Source organism: Geotrypetes seraphini, chromosome 3 (genome assembly GCF_902459505.1).
Source record: "Geotrypetes seraphini chromosome 3, aGeoSer1.1, whole genome shotgun sequence".
Taxonomy (NCBI): domain Eukaryota; kingdom Metazoa; phylum Chordata; class Amphibia; order Gymnophiona; family Dermophiidae; genus Geotrypetes; species Geotrypetes seraphini.
In genome coordinates, this window is record NC_047086.1 from 230,522,157 (window position 1) to 230,538,817 (window position 16,661).

The 16,661-nt window shown below is 42.2% G+C and overlaps 1 protein-coding gene across 4 annotated transcripts in view; it reads right to left on the reverse strand.

Moving 5' to 3' along the window:
- The window catches only part of PTPRK (protein tyrosine phosphatase receptor type K), a 1,016,831-nt gene that overhangs the window by 66,940 nt on the left and 933,230 nt on the right, over positions 1–16,661 (reverse strand). For all 4 annotated transcript variants that reach the window (XM_033939071.1, XM_033939068.1, XM_033939070.1 and 1 more), the window contains one exon: positions 10,187–10,284. In XM_033939071.1, the coding sequence (XP_033794962.1) occupies positions 10,187–10,284 (98 nt within the window). The remainder of the gene's footprint in view (positions 1–10,186; positions 10,285–16,661) is intronic.

Below are 16,661 nucleotides of genomic sequence, written 5' to 3' on the forward strand. Positions count from 1 at the left end.
GAGCCTTCTGCGCTCCTGCCCCGCTGCTAACCCAGTCAGTGGTGGCTACTACGAGATCGGGTTTCTCAGCGGCGGCAGCCACCACTGACCAGGTTAATAGTGGGGCAGGAGCGCAGAAAGCTCAATCCTGTCTGCTGCACCTCTGGACCACCAGGGATTGTCAGAGGAGGTACGAGGACAGGGCAGGGAGGGGGGACAGGGTGTAAAGCCTGGGAGGGAGGGGAGCTGGGTGCAGAGTCTGATGGGGAGGGAGGGAGGTGGGTGCAGAGCCTGACAGGGGGGGGAGAGAGGGAAGGGGGATGGGTGCAGTGCCTGACAGGGGAGGGAGGAAGGAAGGATGGGTGCAGTGCATGACAGGGGAGGGAGGGAAGGGGGCTGGGTGCAGAGCCTGGGAGGGCACGGCACTTGAATATTAAGCCACCCGACATATTCGAGTCGACCATATTTCCTTCTTTTTGGGGGGAAAATGGGGGTCTTGACATATTAGGATCATCTATATTTGAGTATATACGGTATATCTTGGCATTTCGGTGAAACTGCAGAATAGATTTCAGCAGTTACAAAACACATCAACTCATTTAATATTTAAATCTAGCTTGTTTGACCATAGCAGCCAGCTCTGTGGGTGCTTGGGCATCTCCAATATTGAGCAAACATTTTGTCCGTGTCCAGGGAGGGATAATTTTCATTGGGGTTAGCATCTCCAATCATTTTGAAAAGTTGGCGCCTACAAGTTTGACCATGTGACCTTTGCTTTCCAAACTTAAATCTTGCTACTTTGTCTAAGATCTTACATGGTTAACCTCAATTCATAAAAGTTAATCCAAAATACTGCTAATACCAGACAATACACATCAATATTGTTAGCCCGACAAACTTGAAGGACTATGGCCTCAGAATCGGAGCCTACGCACAGCAGTGAAGATCAAAGACTGAGGATAATCTGCGTAGTAATACAGCTCCTGCTCCAATCATTGGCCGATGTATATATATTTTTTAAAATAATTTTTCTAAAGCATTTCAATCAAGCTAAACCTTAAACCCCAAACTACAAAAATTTTTCCAGGGATACTGTGTATATGTGCAAGCCAGGATTTGAAAAACATAGACCAAAAAGATTTATCTTGTTGCTGACTTGTCTTTAAAAATGGATTCGGTCACTAGTGTTTGTTTGCCCGCGGGAATTTTAAACATCCGATGCGTCAGGGCCACCAGGACATTCAAAATCAAGGCTCAATCAGTTCACCAGGTCACATCCCTGACCTGGTGAACTGATTGAGCCTTGATTTTGAATGTCCTGGTGGCCCTGACGCAGCGGATGTTTAAAATTCCCGCGGGCAAACAAACACTAGTGACCGAATCCATTTTTAAAGACAAGTCAGCAACAAGATAAGTCTTTTTGGTCTATGTTTTTCAAATCCTGGCTTGCACACATACACAGTATCCCTGGAAAAGTTTTTGTAGTTCGGGGTTTAAGGTTTAGCTTGATTGAAATGCTTTAGAAAAATTATTTAAAAATATATATATACATCGGCCAATGATTGGAGCAGGAGCTGTATTACTACGCGGATTATCCTCAGTCTGTGATCTTCACTGCTGTGCGTAGGCTCCGATTCTGAGGCCATAGTCCTTCAAGTTTGTCGGGCTAACAATACTGATGTGTATTGTCTGGTATTAGCGGTATTTTGGATTAACTTTTATGCTATTGTTGTATACTGCTGGGGTGACTAGTTTTAGGTTGTACACTAACCTCAATTCATGTAATTAAACTATACCAACACCATTTAGGTGAAGATACAATCGAATCTCCAATCGATTAGTGCTGTCGCCTCTCTTTTATAAGAGTTTGATACAAAAAGTTATTAGAAAACCCTTTAAAAAATATTAGGCAGTCTTCTTTAGACATAAAACATTTTTCTTATTTATCATTTAATAAAAACTAGAAAATATATTTTAGTAAAATTTGATTAATATTTGCTATTTTATGTTTCTCAATCTAATTATATGATTATTGCAATTTTATCCATACTTATATACCACTTTGGATCCTCTGGGGATTAAGTAGGTTACAAATATCAATTAGATTGGATTCACATATACAGTCATGTGAAAAAAATTAGGACACCCCATGAAATATTAAGTTATTTCTTAAGAAATGTCCACATATCGATGTCAAATCTTTTTTTTTTTTATTTATCTCTGGAAAAGAAAGTGATGTAATTCCAGGTAAACAACAAACATTTTCCTTGATTTACTCATGAAACAAAAGATATCCACAAAAATGTGCATTCTAACTGAGGAATAAATTAGGATACCCCCCACATATCCTCCCACTTAAAGTGGCTCAAATCACACACAGGTGTTATCACATCAGGTACACATGATTAGAACATTGTTACTCAGCATTTTGAAGGAGTTTTGCCCTACTTAAACCTCAGACATTTAGTTTGGTGTGCTCATGACTGCTGCGGTGAGAGTGAACACCATGGTGATATCAAAAGAGCTGTTTGAGACCTTCAGAAAGAAGATTGTAGCAGCTTATAAGTCGGGTAAGGGATTTGACAGCTATTCCACGGTCCAGAAAATAGTGTATAAGTGGAGGACTTTCCAAACAACTGCCAACATGCCCAGGACTGGCCATCCAAGCAAATTGACCCCCAGAGCAGACCACAAGATGCTAAAAGAAATCTCCAAACCCCCAAAATATCATCATGGGACCTACAGCAGAAGAAAGGACGTGTTGATGCCTCTGTACAGGTCATTGGTTAGCCCCCTGGAGTACTATGTTCAGTTTTGGAGGACTATCTGGCTAAGTATGTAAAAAGAGTTGAAATGGTCCAGAGAAAAGCGACAAAATGGTATGGGGTTTGCGCCAAAAGATGTACAAGAAGAGATTGGAAGACCTCAATATGTATACTCTAGAGGAGGAGGACAGGAGAGATATGCTAAAGAGGTTTAAATACTTGAAAGGTATTAATATAGAATCAAATCTTTTCCACAGAAAGGAAAATGGTAAAACTAGAGGGCATGAATTGAGGTTGTGGGGTGGCAGACTTAGGAGTAATGTTAGGAAATTCTTTTTCACAGAGAGGGTGGTTGATGCCTGGAATGCCCTCCCAAGGGAAGTGGTAGAGATGAAAATGGTGGCGGAATTAAAAAAAAAAAAAAAAGCATGGGGTGAACAAAGAGGATCTCTAATTTGAAAATGAATGGTATAAACAAAGGTTGGTACTTGGCAATCCTGCACGGTCTGTTGCCCGTATATGGTGATATAGTTTAGGATGAGCTGATGAGGGCTTTGATAGAAGTTCTAATGACAGGATGGTTAGGATAGGCTACCTTCGATGGCAACTCCAGCAGTGAGAACCTAAAGACAGTACTGGGCCAACTTCTATGGTCTATTGCCCAGAAATATTAAAGAAAAGACAATTTAAACATGAATGCACAGTAACAGTGTGACTGTTGGGCAGACTGGATGAACTGTTCAGGTCTTTATCAGCTATCATTTACAATGTGACTATAGGAGGTTTGAGGTTTAGACCAGTGGTTCCCAACCCTGTCCTGGAGGAACACCAGGCCAATCGGGTTTTCAGGCTAGCCCTAATGAATATGCATGAAGCAAATTTGCATGCCTATCACTTCCATCATATGCAAATCTCTCTCATGCATATTCATTAGGGCTAGCCTGAAAACCCGATTGGCCTGGTGTTCCTCCAGGACAGGGTTGGGAATCACTGGCTTAGACAATGTTGTCATGGTGTCTGGTTTTCTATCGTTTAAAAAAAAAAAAAATTTATCTGCACTTCAATAATTCCTCTAAACAGATAATCTTGCAAGGCACATCTGAAAGGTGATCTTGGACTGAAGTGTCCAGATCAGAGACCCTGAGCCAAGAGTAGTATAGAATGGGAAGTGCATCGATTTTTTGCTGCATCAAGATTTACAAAGACTAGGGGACACTCGAAGTTACAGAGTAATAATTTTAAAACCAATAGGAGGAAATATGTTTTACTCAGATAATAGTTAAGCTCTGGAACACCTTGCCAGAGGATGTGGTGAGAGCATTTAATATAGCTGGTTTAAAAAAAGATTTGGACAAATTCCTTGAGGAAAAGTCCATAGTCTGCTGTTGAGACATACATGGGATGGTAGCATGGAATGCTGCTACTATTTGGGTTTTTGCCAGGTACTTGTGACTTGGATTGGCCTCTGCGAAGATGGGATACTGGGCTAGGTGGACCATTGGTCTGACTCAGTAAGGGTATTCTTATGTTATCATGTCCCAAATTTCCTGCCATGCTTGATTCAAAAAGTTTATACACTGGGTTTGTCTGGCTTTTAGTGACCTGCTTTGCATATGCAGAAAGAGTTCACAACGAATGTCCTAATGGTTAGGACCCAGAAACTGAACATACCAGTTATAGAGATTAGAGCCTAAAATTTCTCAAAGCCACTCGGCACATTCTTTGACATGGAAAGAAAATTGGCTGATGTGAAGTCAAAAGACTTGATGGCCTGGGGAGCTCTCATTAACAGTATATTCTGAAAAACTCCAATGCTCCCTAGGATGAAAAAGGGTCTCAACGTGGCCCGAAGGCCAAAAATTGAAAAGTTGACAAAATTTAATCCAACTTTATGAAGAAAATAGCAAAAAAACAACAACCTAACATCAGGAAAGCACAAAAAAGACTTTTGACATACTGAGGAGATAGTGAAGACACGGCGTCTCAGGTCTGCGGAAAACCAAGAACTGATTGTTTCACAAGCTAACATTAGGAGAGATGGCATCGGCATACATGCAATATGGGTACGGCCTAAAGATTTAAAGTGACAGTGCACTTGGCAGTGACTATACCAAGTTCCGTGGATGACGTCACCAACATGTGTCCTTGGAGAATGTAATTTCATATGTAAGTCTACAATTTAAAAAAAATATATATATTTCTGTGCTATGCATAATAGCTAATGAATATAATGAGAAATAAGTCAGGATTTTCTGCCTGATAAAATGGCTCTGGTGCTGGTTTTGTCTTTCCCTTTATGGTTGATGGGGTTGGCATTATCATATACTCTGATAATTATCAGATAGTTACAGAGTAGGCTCAGGAAGACTGCGACATGTAACACAGAAACATCCACCTTCACTTATATTACCTCTACAGAATTCCTTCGCTCCACTAGTGCACTGCGATACTCAAGAAAACAGAAAGGAGGTGGGACTGGAACCAATGAAGGTAACTCAAGAGAACAAGCGCACTCTAAGTACAAATAAAAAAGCCAAAAACAGAAAACTATTACTGTTGGGGGATTCCATCATCAGAGGCATTAACCTTGGAACACAGGGCGAGGAGACCAAAATAGTGAAATGTCTTCCAGGATCCTCAGCTACCAGGAGTTCCAGGCAAATACTGACTATAATTAAGGAAGAAACAAAGGATTTTAACATTGATGTTGTTATCCATCTGGGAACAAATGACCTGGCCAACAACTCCACACTTGCAGCACAGAAAGCTTTTCGGGAGCTTGGTGAAGCGAATAGAATGCTAGGCATAATCAAGAAGGGTATTACAACCAGAATAAAAGAAGTTATCCTGCCGTTGTATCGGGCGATGGTGCGTCCTCATCTGGAGTACTGCGTCCAATATTGGTCGCCGTACCTTAAGAAAGATATGGCATTACTCGAGAGGGTTCAGAGAAGAGCGACACGTCTAATAAAAGGGATAGAAAACCTTTCATACGCTGAGAGATTAGAAAAAACTGGGACTCTTTTCCCTGGAGAAGAGGAGACTTAGAGGGGATATGATAGAGACTTACAAGATCATGAAGGGCATAGAGAGAGTGGAGAGGGACAGATTCTTCAAACTTTCGAATAATAAAAGAACAAGAGGGCACTCGGAAAAGTTGAAAGGGGACAGATCCAGAACGAATGCTAGGAAGTTCTTCTTTACCCAACGTGTGGTGGACACCTGGAATGCGCTTCCAGAGGACGTAATAGGGCAGAGTACGGTACTGGGGTTCAAGAAAGGATTGGACAATTTCCTGTTGGAAAAGGGGATAGAGGGGTATAGATAGAGGATTACAGTTCAGGTCCTGGACCTGATGGGCCACCGCGTGTGCGGACTGCTGGGCACGATGGACCTCTGGTCTGACCCAGCGGAGGCACTGCTTATGTTCTTATGTTCTTATGTGAGGGCGTGAAACCTTTTGTAAAGACTTTAGCTTTTTCTGAAATACTGCCTGCATATGGAAAAGGAGAGCAAAGAGTGAAAAACACAGAGGACTTTAATAGATGGCTCAGAGCCTGGTGTCATCAAGAAGGCTTCAGGTACATAGGAGGATTTGGAAATACATGGAAGGACAAGAAGCTATATTGCACTGATGGGCTACATATTACTACAGCAGGAAAAAGAAACCTTGCAGAGAAATTTAGACAATATTTTTCTAGGCATTTAAACTAGAAGGTGGGGGTGGTGTATGTACGAAGGACAATTATAGAGACCACCCCCGGCAAAAGAAAAGATGTGATAGTAGTAAAGGCTGCAACATAAGCAATATCAGCAACTCATTTCTTAGTATTGCAACGGAAAGTGAAACGACACAAAAATCCATACGAAAAAGGAGATTATCGCTGAAAAATAGCTGGAAAGCGATGACCACAAATGCTCGCAGTCTAAGCAACAAAGTTCATGATCTGCAAGCCCTGATATTAGAGGCAGATCTAGATATTGTTGCTATCACAGAGACATGGTTCAGTGAATCACATGGATGGGATGCAAACATACCGGGATATAATCTTTTTAGGAAGGACAGAGATGGTCATAAAGGTGGAGGAGTAGCTCTCTATGTAAAGATCAATATCCAAGCGACCGAAATGCAAGGGACCTCGGGAGAGGAAGAAGCGATATGGATTGCTCTGAAAAGAGAAGATGGAACTTCTATCTACGTGGGTGTAGTCTACAGACCTCCGACTCAATCGCAGCAAATTGATAAGGATCTGATTGTGGATATCCAAAAGTTTGGAAGGAAAGAGGAGGTTCTGCTGTTGGGAGATTTCAACCTGCCAGATGCGGACTGGAATGTTCCGTCTGCGGAATCGGAAAGAAGTAGGGAGGTTGTGGATGCCTTTCAAGAGGCTCTGCTCAGACAAATGGTGACGGACCCACAAGGGAAAAAGCGATATTGGATCTGGTCCTCACAAATGGAGAGAGTATCTCTAATGTTCGAGTGGGTGCTCACCTGGGTAGTAGCGATCATCAAACGGTTTGGTTTGATATAACGGCTAAAGTGGAGAGCGGCCGCACGATACTTAAAGTCCTAGATTTCAAACGTACGGACTTTAATGCAATGGGAAAGTACCTGAAGAAAGAGCTGTTAGGATGGGAGGACATAAGAGAAGTGGAAAGACAGTGGTCTAAGCTGAAGGGAGCGATAAAAATGGCTACGGACCTTTATGTGAAGAAAATCAATAAAAACAAGAGAAAAAGGAAGCCGATATGGTTCTCCAACCTAGTGGCTGAGAAAATAAAGGCGAAAGAGTTGGCGTTCATGAAATATAAAAAAACCCAAGAAGAGGAGAGCAGAAAGGACTAAAGGGTGAAACTGAAAGAAGCCAAGAGAGAGATACGTTTGGCGAAGGCACAGGCGGAAGAACAAATGGCAAAAAATGTAAAAAAGGGAGATAAAAATTTTTTCTGATATATTAGTGAAAGGAGGAAGATAAAAAATGGAATTGCTAGGCTAAAAGATGCTGGGAACAAATATGTGGAGAGTGATGAGGAGAAAGCAAATGTGCTAAACAAATACTTCTGTTCTGTGTTCACAGAAGAAAATCCTGGAGAAGGACCGAGATTGTCTGGCAAAGTTACACGAGAAAATGGAGTAGATTCTGCGCCGTTCACGGAGGAGGGTGTTTATGAGCAACTTGAAAAACTGAAGGTGGACAAAGCGATGGGACCAGACGGGATCCATCCCAGGATACTAAGGGAGCTCAGAGAGGTTCTGGCGAGTCCTATTAAAGACTTGTTCAACAAATCTCTGGAGACGGGAGTGATTCCTGGGGATTGGAGGAGAGCGGATGTGGTCCCTATTCATAAAAGTGGTCACAGGGATGAAGCAGGAAACTACAGGCCGGTGAGCCTCATTTCAGTTGTTGGAAAAATAATGGAAGTGTTGCTGAAAGAAAGGATAGTGTATTTCCTTGAATCTAATGGGTTACAGGATCCGAGGCAACATGGCTTTACAAAAGGTAAATCGTGCCAAACGAACCTGATTGAATTTTTTGATTGGGTGACCAGAGAGCTGGATCGAGGACATATGCTAGATGTAATTTACTTGGATTTCAGCAAAGCCTTTGATACAGTTCCTCATAGGAGGCTGTTGAACAAACTTGAAGGGCTGAAGTTAGGACCCAAAGTGGTGAACTGGGTCAGAAACTGGCTGTCGGACAGACGCCAGAGGGTGGTGGTTAATGGAAGTCGCTCGAAGGAAGGAAAGGTGACTAGTGGAGTCCCTCAGGGTTCGGTGCTGGGGCCAATCCTGTTCAATATGTATGTAAGTGACATTGCTGAAGGGTTAGAAGGAAAAGTGTGCCTTTTTGCAGATGATACCAAGATTTGTAACAGAGTAGACACCGAAGAGGGAGTGGAGAATATGAAAAAGGATCTGCAAAAGTTAGAGGAATGGTCTAATGCCTGGCAACTAAAATTCAATGCAAAGAAATGCAGAGTAATGCATTTGGGGATTAATAATAGAAAGGAACCGTATATGCTGGGAGGAGAGAAGCTGATATGCACGGACGGGGAGAGGGACCTTGGGGTGATAGTGTCCGAAGATCTAAAGGCGAAAAAACAGTGTGACAAGGCAGTGGCTGCTGCCAGAAGGATTCTGGGCTGCATAAAGAGAGGCGTAGTCAGTAGAAGGAAGAAGGTGTTGATGCCCCTGTACAGGTCATTGGTGAGGCCCCACTTGGAGTATTGTGTTCAGTTTTGGAGACCGTATCTGGCGAAAGACGTAAGAAGACTTGAGGCGGTCCAGAGGAGGGTGACGAAAATGATAGGAGGCTTGCACCAGAAGACGTATGAGGAGAGACTGGAAGCCCTGAATATGTATACCCTAGAGGAAAGGAGAGACAGGGGAGATATGATTCAGACGTTCAAATACTTAAAGGGTATTAACGTAGAACAAAATCTTTTCCAGAGAAAGGAAAATGGTAAAACCAGAGGACATAATTTGAGGTTGAGGGGTGGTAGATTCAGGGGCAATGTTAGGAAATTCTACTTTACGGAGAGGGTGGTGGATGCCTGGAATGCGCTCCCGAGAGAGGTGGTGGAGAGTAAAACTGTGACTGAGTTCAAAGAAGCGTGGGATGAACACAGAAGATTTAGAATCAGAAAATAATATTAAATATTGAACTAGGCCATTTACTGGGCAGACTTGCACGGTCTGTGTCTGTGTATGGCCGTTTGGTGGAGGATGGGCAGGGGAGGGCTTCAATGGCTGGGAGGGTGTAGATGGGCTGGAGTAAGTCTTAACAGAGATTTCGGCAGTTGGAACCCAAGCATAGTACCGGGTAAAGCTTTGGATTCTTGCCCAGAAATAGCTAAGAAGAAAAAAAAAAAAAAATAAAATTTAAATTGAATCAGGGTGGGCAGACTGGATGGACCATTCGGGTCTTTATCTGCCGTCATCTAATATGTTAATATGTTAGAGTTAGATTGCACAGGTACAATGGCTCTTAGAACTAAACTAAACTTTAAGTTTGTATACCGCATCATCTCCATAAAGATAGAGCTCGGCAAGGTTTACAGGTAATTTAATAAATGAGGGAGGGACATAATAAGAAATTAGGGGTTATGAAAAGGATAGCTAGCTTTACATTTTAAATAGATAGCTTTACGTTTTGGAGAAAAGCCAGATATTCAGATGCTTTTGAAATAATTGGAATGAGCCTAGGTTCCGCAGCGTGGCAGGGAGGTTATTCCAAAGCTCAGTGAATTTGAAGAAAAGGGATTTCCCTAATTTACCTGCATACATGACGCCTTTTAACGAGGAGAAAGACAGTTTAAGCTTGTGGGCGAATCTGGTAGTGTCAGGTCTAGAAGTTCTAGACTTGTGTTTTTAAGGCCAAGATAACATTTTAAAACATGCCTTTACAAGTAAACTTGGAAAAGAAATAAACATAACATACCCGCCCAACTTCCACTAAGTTTGTAACCATCACAATACAGGCAGACTGCTCCTGCCATATCATTCTCCAGAAGTCATATACAGTCTCATGAACGGGACCTGCAAGAACAATGGAAACTTGGGTGTGTAACAGGGATCAAACTCAATGACAAATGAAACACAATCAGCAAGGCAAAAATAAAATAAAATATCCCCTTAGCACTGGGTCCTATGGTAAGGCAGAAAGTTGCAGATCTTCCAACTAGCAACTCTGCATCCATTGTAAATGTTGTGACAAAGTGCTAAGAGGATCAGGCTAAGCCAAATGAAACCAGTAAACATTCATCCCAATTATGACAAAAGGAGCTGAACTTACCGTGGACACAAAGGTCATGTTCCGCTTGGCAAGCTGGTGGAATGCAGCACGCTGTATCCGGCTGCATAGCTCCAAAGGCTTCCAATTTGGCAGCATGTCCAGCATTTTAAATTTTTCATTAATATTTGGCAACCAACATTTCACATTTCATTAACAAACATGGTCAAAAACAGCCCAGCCAATACTGTTGACAAATGCAACATGTCGTCAGCAATGGCAATTTGGTTATTTTTGTTTTCAAGTGAGCTTCGATATAATAATGCACAATAAGCCACCTTATGGACTGGAACTCATTGCTTTTTTTCATGAAAAGGGGATCTTTGATGTACAGGCTAAAAAGCATTACATAGACAAACTAGTCTGTGAACACCCTATTAACCTACATGGCCATAAGAAATTGGAACAACCTTCCCACAGCAATAAGGACAGAGGCAAGTTATTTTCCTTTTAGGAAATGGCTGAAAACATTCTTCTTTAATAAATTCCTTACTACTCAATGACTCAGCCTCCCTTCGATGTTGAGCCGTCCGCGAATGCTACCTCTTCTGACTCAATGCTTGCACCCCCTTTCTCCATTTGTAATCCACGATTGGTTTCCCCTCCACTTTTTTTTTTTCTCCCTCCCTCTATGCGATGTCGTCTTCCCCTGCCTCCCCATATAGTTTTAACATTGTATTATTCTCATTGATGTGATGTATCCACTATTCCCCATACTTTGCCATGGGCTTCTTAACTTGTAAATCGCCTTGAACCTGTACTGGATAAGTGCGATACAGAAATTCAGATTAGATTAGATTGTCAATACAACCTATCTGCTTTCTCTCATTCAGTACCCAGGGCTAGTTACAACCTCAAATGGACATCACAAAAATCCTCATTTGGAGCCATGACCATATTTGCACAAAAACTAAAAGAAAGGTTATTGGTCTGCAAATGCTAAAATGTGTCCTGTGAGGATCAAAAAGGTTAACTGGCCTGGAGCAGAGGCAAGGTAAGAAGGAACAGCAGCACCAGAACAAAGGCAGAGAATGGGGTTATGTGAATTTCTGGAGTGCTTGAGTGCTAAAATATTATTTCTTTGATGATAATTTTGGGAAACCCTGTGCTAAGCACTTTACGCATAATCACAAAATGGAAGAAAACCGCTGAAAATATGCATGAGGCTCAAATCATTCTTAATGGAGATAAACATCACCTCTGCTTCAGGTCTGCATCTTATCCTTTTGTGGTATCTGAGAATTTAGCTACCTCTTCTAGAGCCTGGGCCAATCAGGCCTTAGACTTAGCAGGGATGGACCGGGCCCATCTCATTTCGACGAGGCGGGCCTGTCGGCTGGACGGCAGCAAGACCCGTCCAGCCGGCCAACATTTAAAGGTTAGTTGGGGGGGAAGTTAGTTGGGAGGGAGGTTAGGGGAGTCATCGGGGGGGGGGGGGGGTCGTTAGCATGGGGGGTCCGGAGTTCCAGCAGGAGGGGTTGGGCACCCTCCTGCCGGCGATTGGGAGTTTTTTTTTTGGGGGGGTGTTCCGGCAGGAGGGGTTCGGCACCCTCCTGCCGGTGATCGGACAGGCGGCCGTGGCCGCTATACTTATTGCGGCAGGGAGATCCCTTGCCGCGATAAGTATAGCGGCTGCGTCTACTTACAATTGCTGGCCTACATTACATTTTGCTGGCCTACATTTTAAGCATCTCTTCCTCTACTAGGGAGATGCGTAGGGACACCTAGGTTTGCCTAAGGCCCTTAGGCGAGCTTAGGCGTCTTGCGAGCCTCCCTAGGCTCCCGGAGGCGCCTTCAATATAGGCAGCCTGCCAGGGGAGCATTTTTTAAAAAAAATGTGCATCCCGATTGGCTGATTAGACAGCTGTAGGACGCCTACAGCTGCCTAAAATCGGGACAGCACTTTGCAGAATCAGGGCCTAGGTGTCTCAATGTAGGTGCATTTCTTTGACTTGGCATGTATGCTTTTATAGAATACGAGCTTAAGTGTTTTACTAGAATGGCACTCAGCATGTATAAATCTGGTGCCTAATTTCTAGTGCCCAGTTACAGAATGAGCCCTTGAAGGATTTTTCTTATTTTGTGACTACAGAAAGGCAGTATACCCAGACCTAAGTAATTAAATAGTTTTTATGGTCACCTAGTGCATTGCTGAGCTCCTTCCCGTTTATAATTGTTCCTTCATTCAGTTCACATGTACTTTGCATTTTTCCCCTTGATTAAAAAAAAATGGAGAAAATCCTTTAGTGTATATAACACCATCTGAGATTACACCACATAAACAGCAAAGATGATGTGAGAGAAGTCTGGAGATAATTTAAGAGAAAGGTGTGAGTGGAAACTGCAAAAAAAAAAAAATAAAAATAAAAATGCAGTGCTCTTAAACAATTTTAACAGGAACTCCTCTCGCTCCCATTTCACCTAAAATGTTAGAAGAATTTGGATGAATTTTTGGGAGGCATTTCTATGGTCATATTTCCTCAAAAAAAAAACCAGTTACCCTACATCAGAGTTACATTGCCTAAGCACCAGGGGAACAAGGTTCGATTCTCATTGTAGCTCTTTCCGACTCTGGGCAAATCACTTAATCCTTCACTGTTTCAGGAGCCCACTAGGGACAGAGAAGAAAGGTACCTGTATAAAATATAGAAACTCCCTTGACTGTATTACAGAAAGGCAGTATTTCAAAGACATGGACCCATAACTCATTTCAGAATCTTTATAAAGGAAAAGGGTTTCAGATTATGAAGCATTTTGTTCTAGAGGGCCAATTCCCAAAACTGTCCCAGGGAAACCCCAGCCAGTCAGGTTTTCAGGATATCCACAATGAATATTCATGAGATCAATTAAGCTATAAGAAGTGCTCAAAAGTTAGGCGCCAAAGTAGGCACTGTTCAGCACGATTCAAGTCAAATTGGGTGCTGTTTAATGAATCACGCTGAGTGGCACCTATTTTGGAGGCGCCCCATAAATAGGCCAGCTCTAGCCACAACGAAAAGTTAGGCGCCTATGTGAGCGCTTATGCATGCTTAAGAGCGGCGATTCTGCAATAAGGCGCCTTAACACGTAGCTACGCCCATGCCTAACGTCCACAGCGCCTATTTTTTTGAAGGCCGCCTAAAATTTTTAGAGGCGCCTTATTGCAGAATTGCTCTTTCTTGATAGGCGCCTAAGTTTCAATTATTGCTGATTAAAAAGCTTAATTAAGCTTATTAATCAATTTAGATAGGCGCCTATCTAGTTGGGCACCTCCAAAATAGAGGCCTAACATTAGACGCCAGTTACAGAATTTGGGCCATACTGCCTCTCCTTGGTATGCAGATCTATCTTATGCATATTCTTTGTGGATATCCTGAAAACCTGATTGGCTGGGGTTCCCCGGGACAAGCTTGGAATCTATTCTGGATTACTTTAGTATAAGCAGTATACGAAGTGCCTTCACTTGGTGCTCAGCAGAACAGCCTATATTGTGTCAGTTTGCACATGTCCATTTTGCAATAAAAGGAGAGGCAAGCAGGAAAGGACCTGAAGGAGTTCAGGTCACTGACTGCTACTCTGGAGGATGCAAAAAAGGACACACCAGTAGATGACAAAGTATTTAGGATGTGGCATTTATTCAGACAGATGTTCCATAGATGAACCATGATGCCTTCTTTATTATTACACCAGAATACAAATGTAGAGAGGGGAGGGGTGAGGGGATCCGATTATTTGGCAACATGCCATATATACTTGAACATAAGATGAGATTTTTGGGCCAAAAAAAGGGCCCAAAAATGGGTCTCTTGTCTTATATTTGCGTCAGCACCTCCCCCCCCTCCCAAACTTGTTGCAGGCCTCCACCAGCCTGACATATGACCTGGTGGGCTGGGATAGGAGAGATCCCTCCCGTCTCCTGTCCCGGTGGACTCTGACAATTTTTTTTACTTCCCGCCCGCGTACCTTTTTGAATCCCTGGTGGTCTAGCAGTGCATCAGGCAGAGGTGGCCAGGACAGCAGACAGAAGGGATCCATTCTGTCCCAGCCTATCAGGTTATACGGCAGGCTCGGGGTTGACCTGCCAGACATTGAGAGAGGGGAGACAGGGTGCAGAGCCCGGCAGGGCATGAGGGGACTTGATGCATAACCTGGCAGGGGAGGGAGTGAGGGGGGGGCAGGGCATATGAATATTAAACACCCCCCATCTTATATTTGAGTCTATCTTTTGAGGGAGAGAAAGGGTACCTTGCCTTATACTCGGATCGACTTATATTCAAGTATATACGGTAAACACCACTTTTTTTCCCTTTACTTTGTTCTGTAAGGTACAATTTCTTTTTGATCAACTAGAACCAGGATGAGATTCTTGCACTCCAAACATTCACTCCTATTTCAGGATTTTTCTCCCTATTTTAATAGACCCAGTACCTCACTTTTTCAACTCTGGTCACTGTTGCAGTGCTTCTGAAAACTACAAGTCATACACCAGAAATCCTTCTGAGACCCTGTAGCTTGGGCCCTAAATTGGGTCACCACATATCATCCTTAACAATGGCTATCTCCCTTTCTTTTAGGGTTAAGAATGTTGTGTCTGTCACATCCTTGTCCCAGATGACCCAAGTTGTGAAAAACCTAATCCAGGAAGGGACTTCTATACAGTCCTGCTCCTGGTTAAAGGCTGAGCCATTCATACATTGATAATACACCCAAAACAATTAGAACACATATGACCCATGTTTCTGAAAAAAAAAAAAAGCTGTATGTAGGGCAAACTTTCAAACACTTGAAAATATTCTGTGAACAATCAATGAGATACCATGTGTAATTCTAGCTTTTCATATGAAGCCACGGATTCCACAGTAATTTACAACTCTTCAGTGGTCAGTACTATATACATTGAGGAGGAGGGAGCAGGGAGAGAGACAGACAAAATGAATGAAACACATAGAGATACTATTACAGAAGAAGCTATTCACTTCTAGACATTCAAAAGGAACTATAATTTTTTTTTTATTCTGGATACTTTCAACTTTATTAAATAAACACACATTTTCAAGGGTTGAAAGGTTCAGACCCACAATCGTATTTACACAGGTAGCTGAAACCCAAGTCTGCATACAGCAAGGTTAAGAAAACCATTATAAGCTAAAATTTTTAGGTAAACTATAACCATAAGAGCTGGCTCTGAAGGTACTAGTGGATGCAGAGTACCCCCCCGCCCCCAAATTGACCAAGATCCATCACCACACCCAGGGACGGATAATTTGTATGTTTGGCATATCCAATCATTTTGAAATGTTGGCACCTAGGGCTGGAGCTTCACTGCTTCCATAAGCAACTTGTATTATGTTAGCTGACTTGTCTTGGGGGGAGAGAGAAAAGGGAAAATGGAAAGTAGTAGTGTTGAAGGTAAGGAAAAGGCAGACAGTGTTAGAGCAAATTGTTCATAATGTTTTCTTTAAATTAAAATTGATCAGGAGATTGGCAAAGGATAACAACTGCTTCAAACCATAGACCATTTTGTAGTGTGTAATAACATCGTTGTTGGATTACTGTAATGCTCTATACTTAGGTTTACCTTTGTTTACTTAAGATACTTCTCGACAGATACGCGACATGTTGGGGCATAATAATTTATTCAGATTAGTTTGGGGTCCATTAACGACTTTTGTTACTTCAGTATAGTTGTCTTTTACCTTTAATTTCCTTTAGATTTATACACACATCCAGGGGAGGGTGAGTTATCTCCTTTGTTTTATTCTTTGATTGGAGTGGGGGAGGGGAGTAATTCATTCTGTATTGTTATTGATGGATTGTAAGTGCTGATTATGATTATTAATGTATGTATAATTTTATGCACTTTACATTAGCCTTGAAAATTTAATAAAGATAAAAAAAAAAAAAAAGATACTTCTCGATTCTCCCATATTATACCAGTACTAAAAGAACTGTACTGATTATCTATTCAGTGGAGGACCAGATTTAAAATCTTGAAGCCGATGTTTAAAGCATTGAACGACCAAAAGTGCCTGCCATTGTTGCTAGTTCTTTGACAATTTATTGTCCATCTCAGACCCTGCATTTTGCAGCCAAATTTTTACTGGATGTTCTCCTCTTTTCACCATATCAGATTAAATGAATCCCA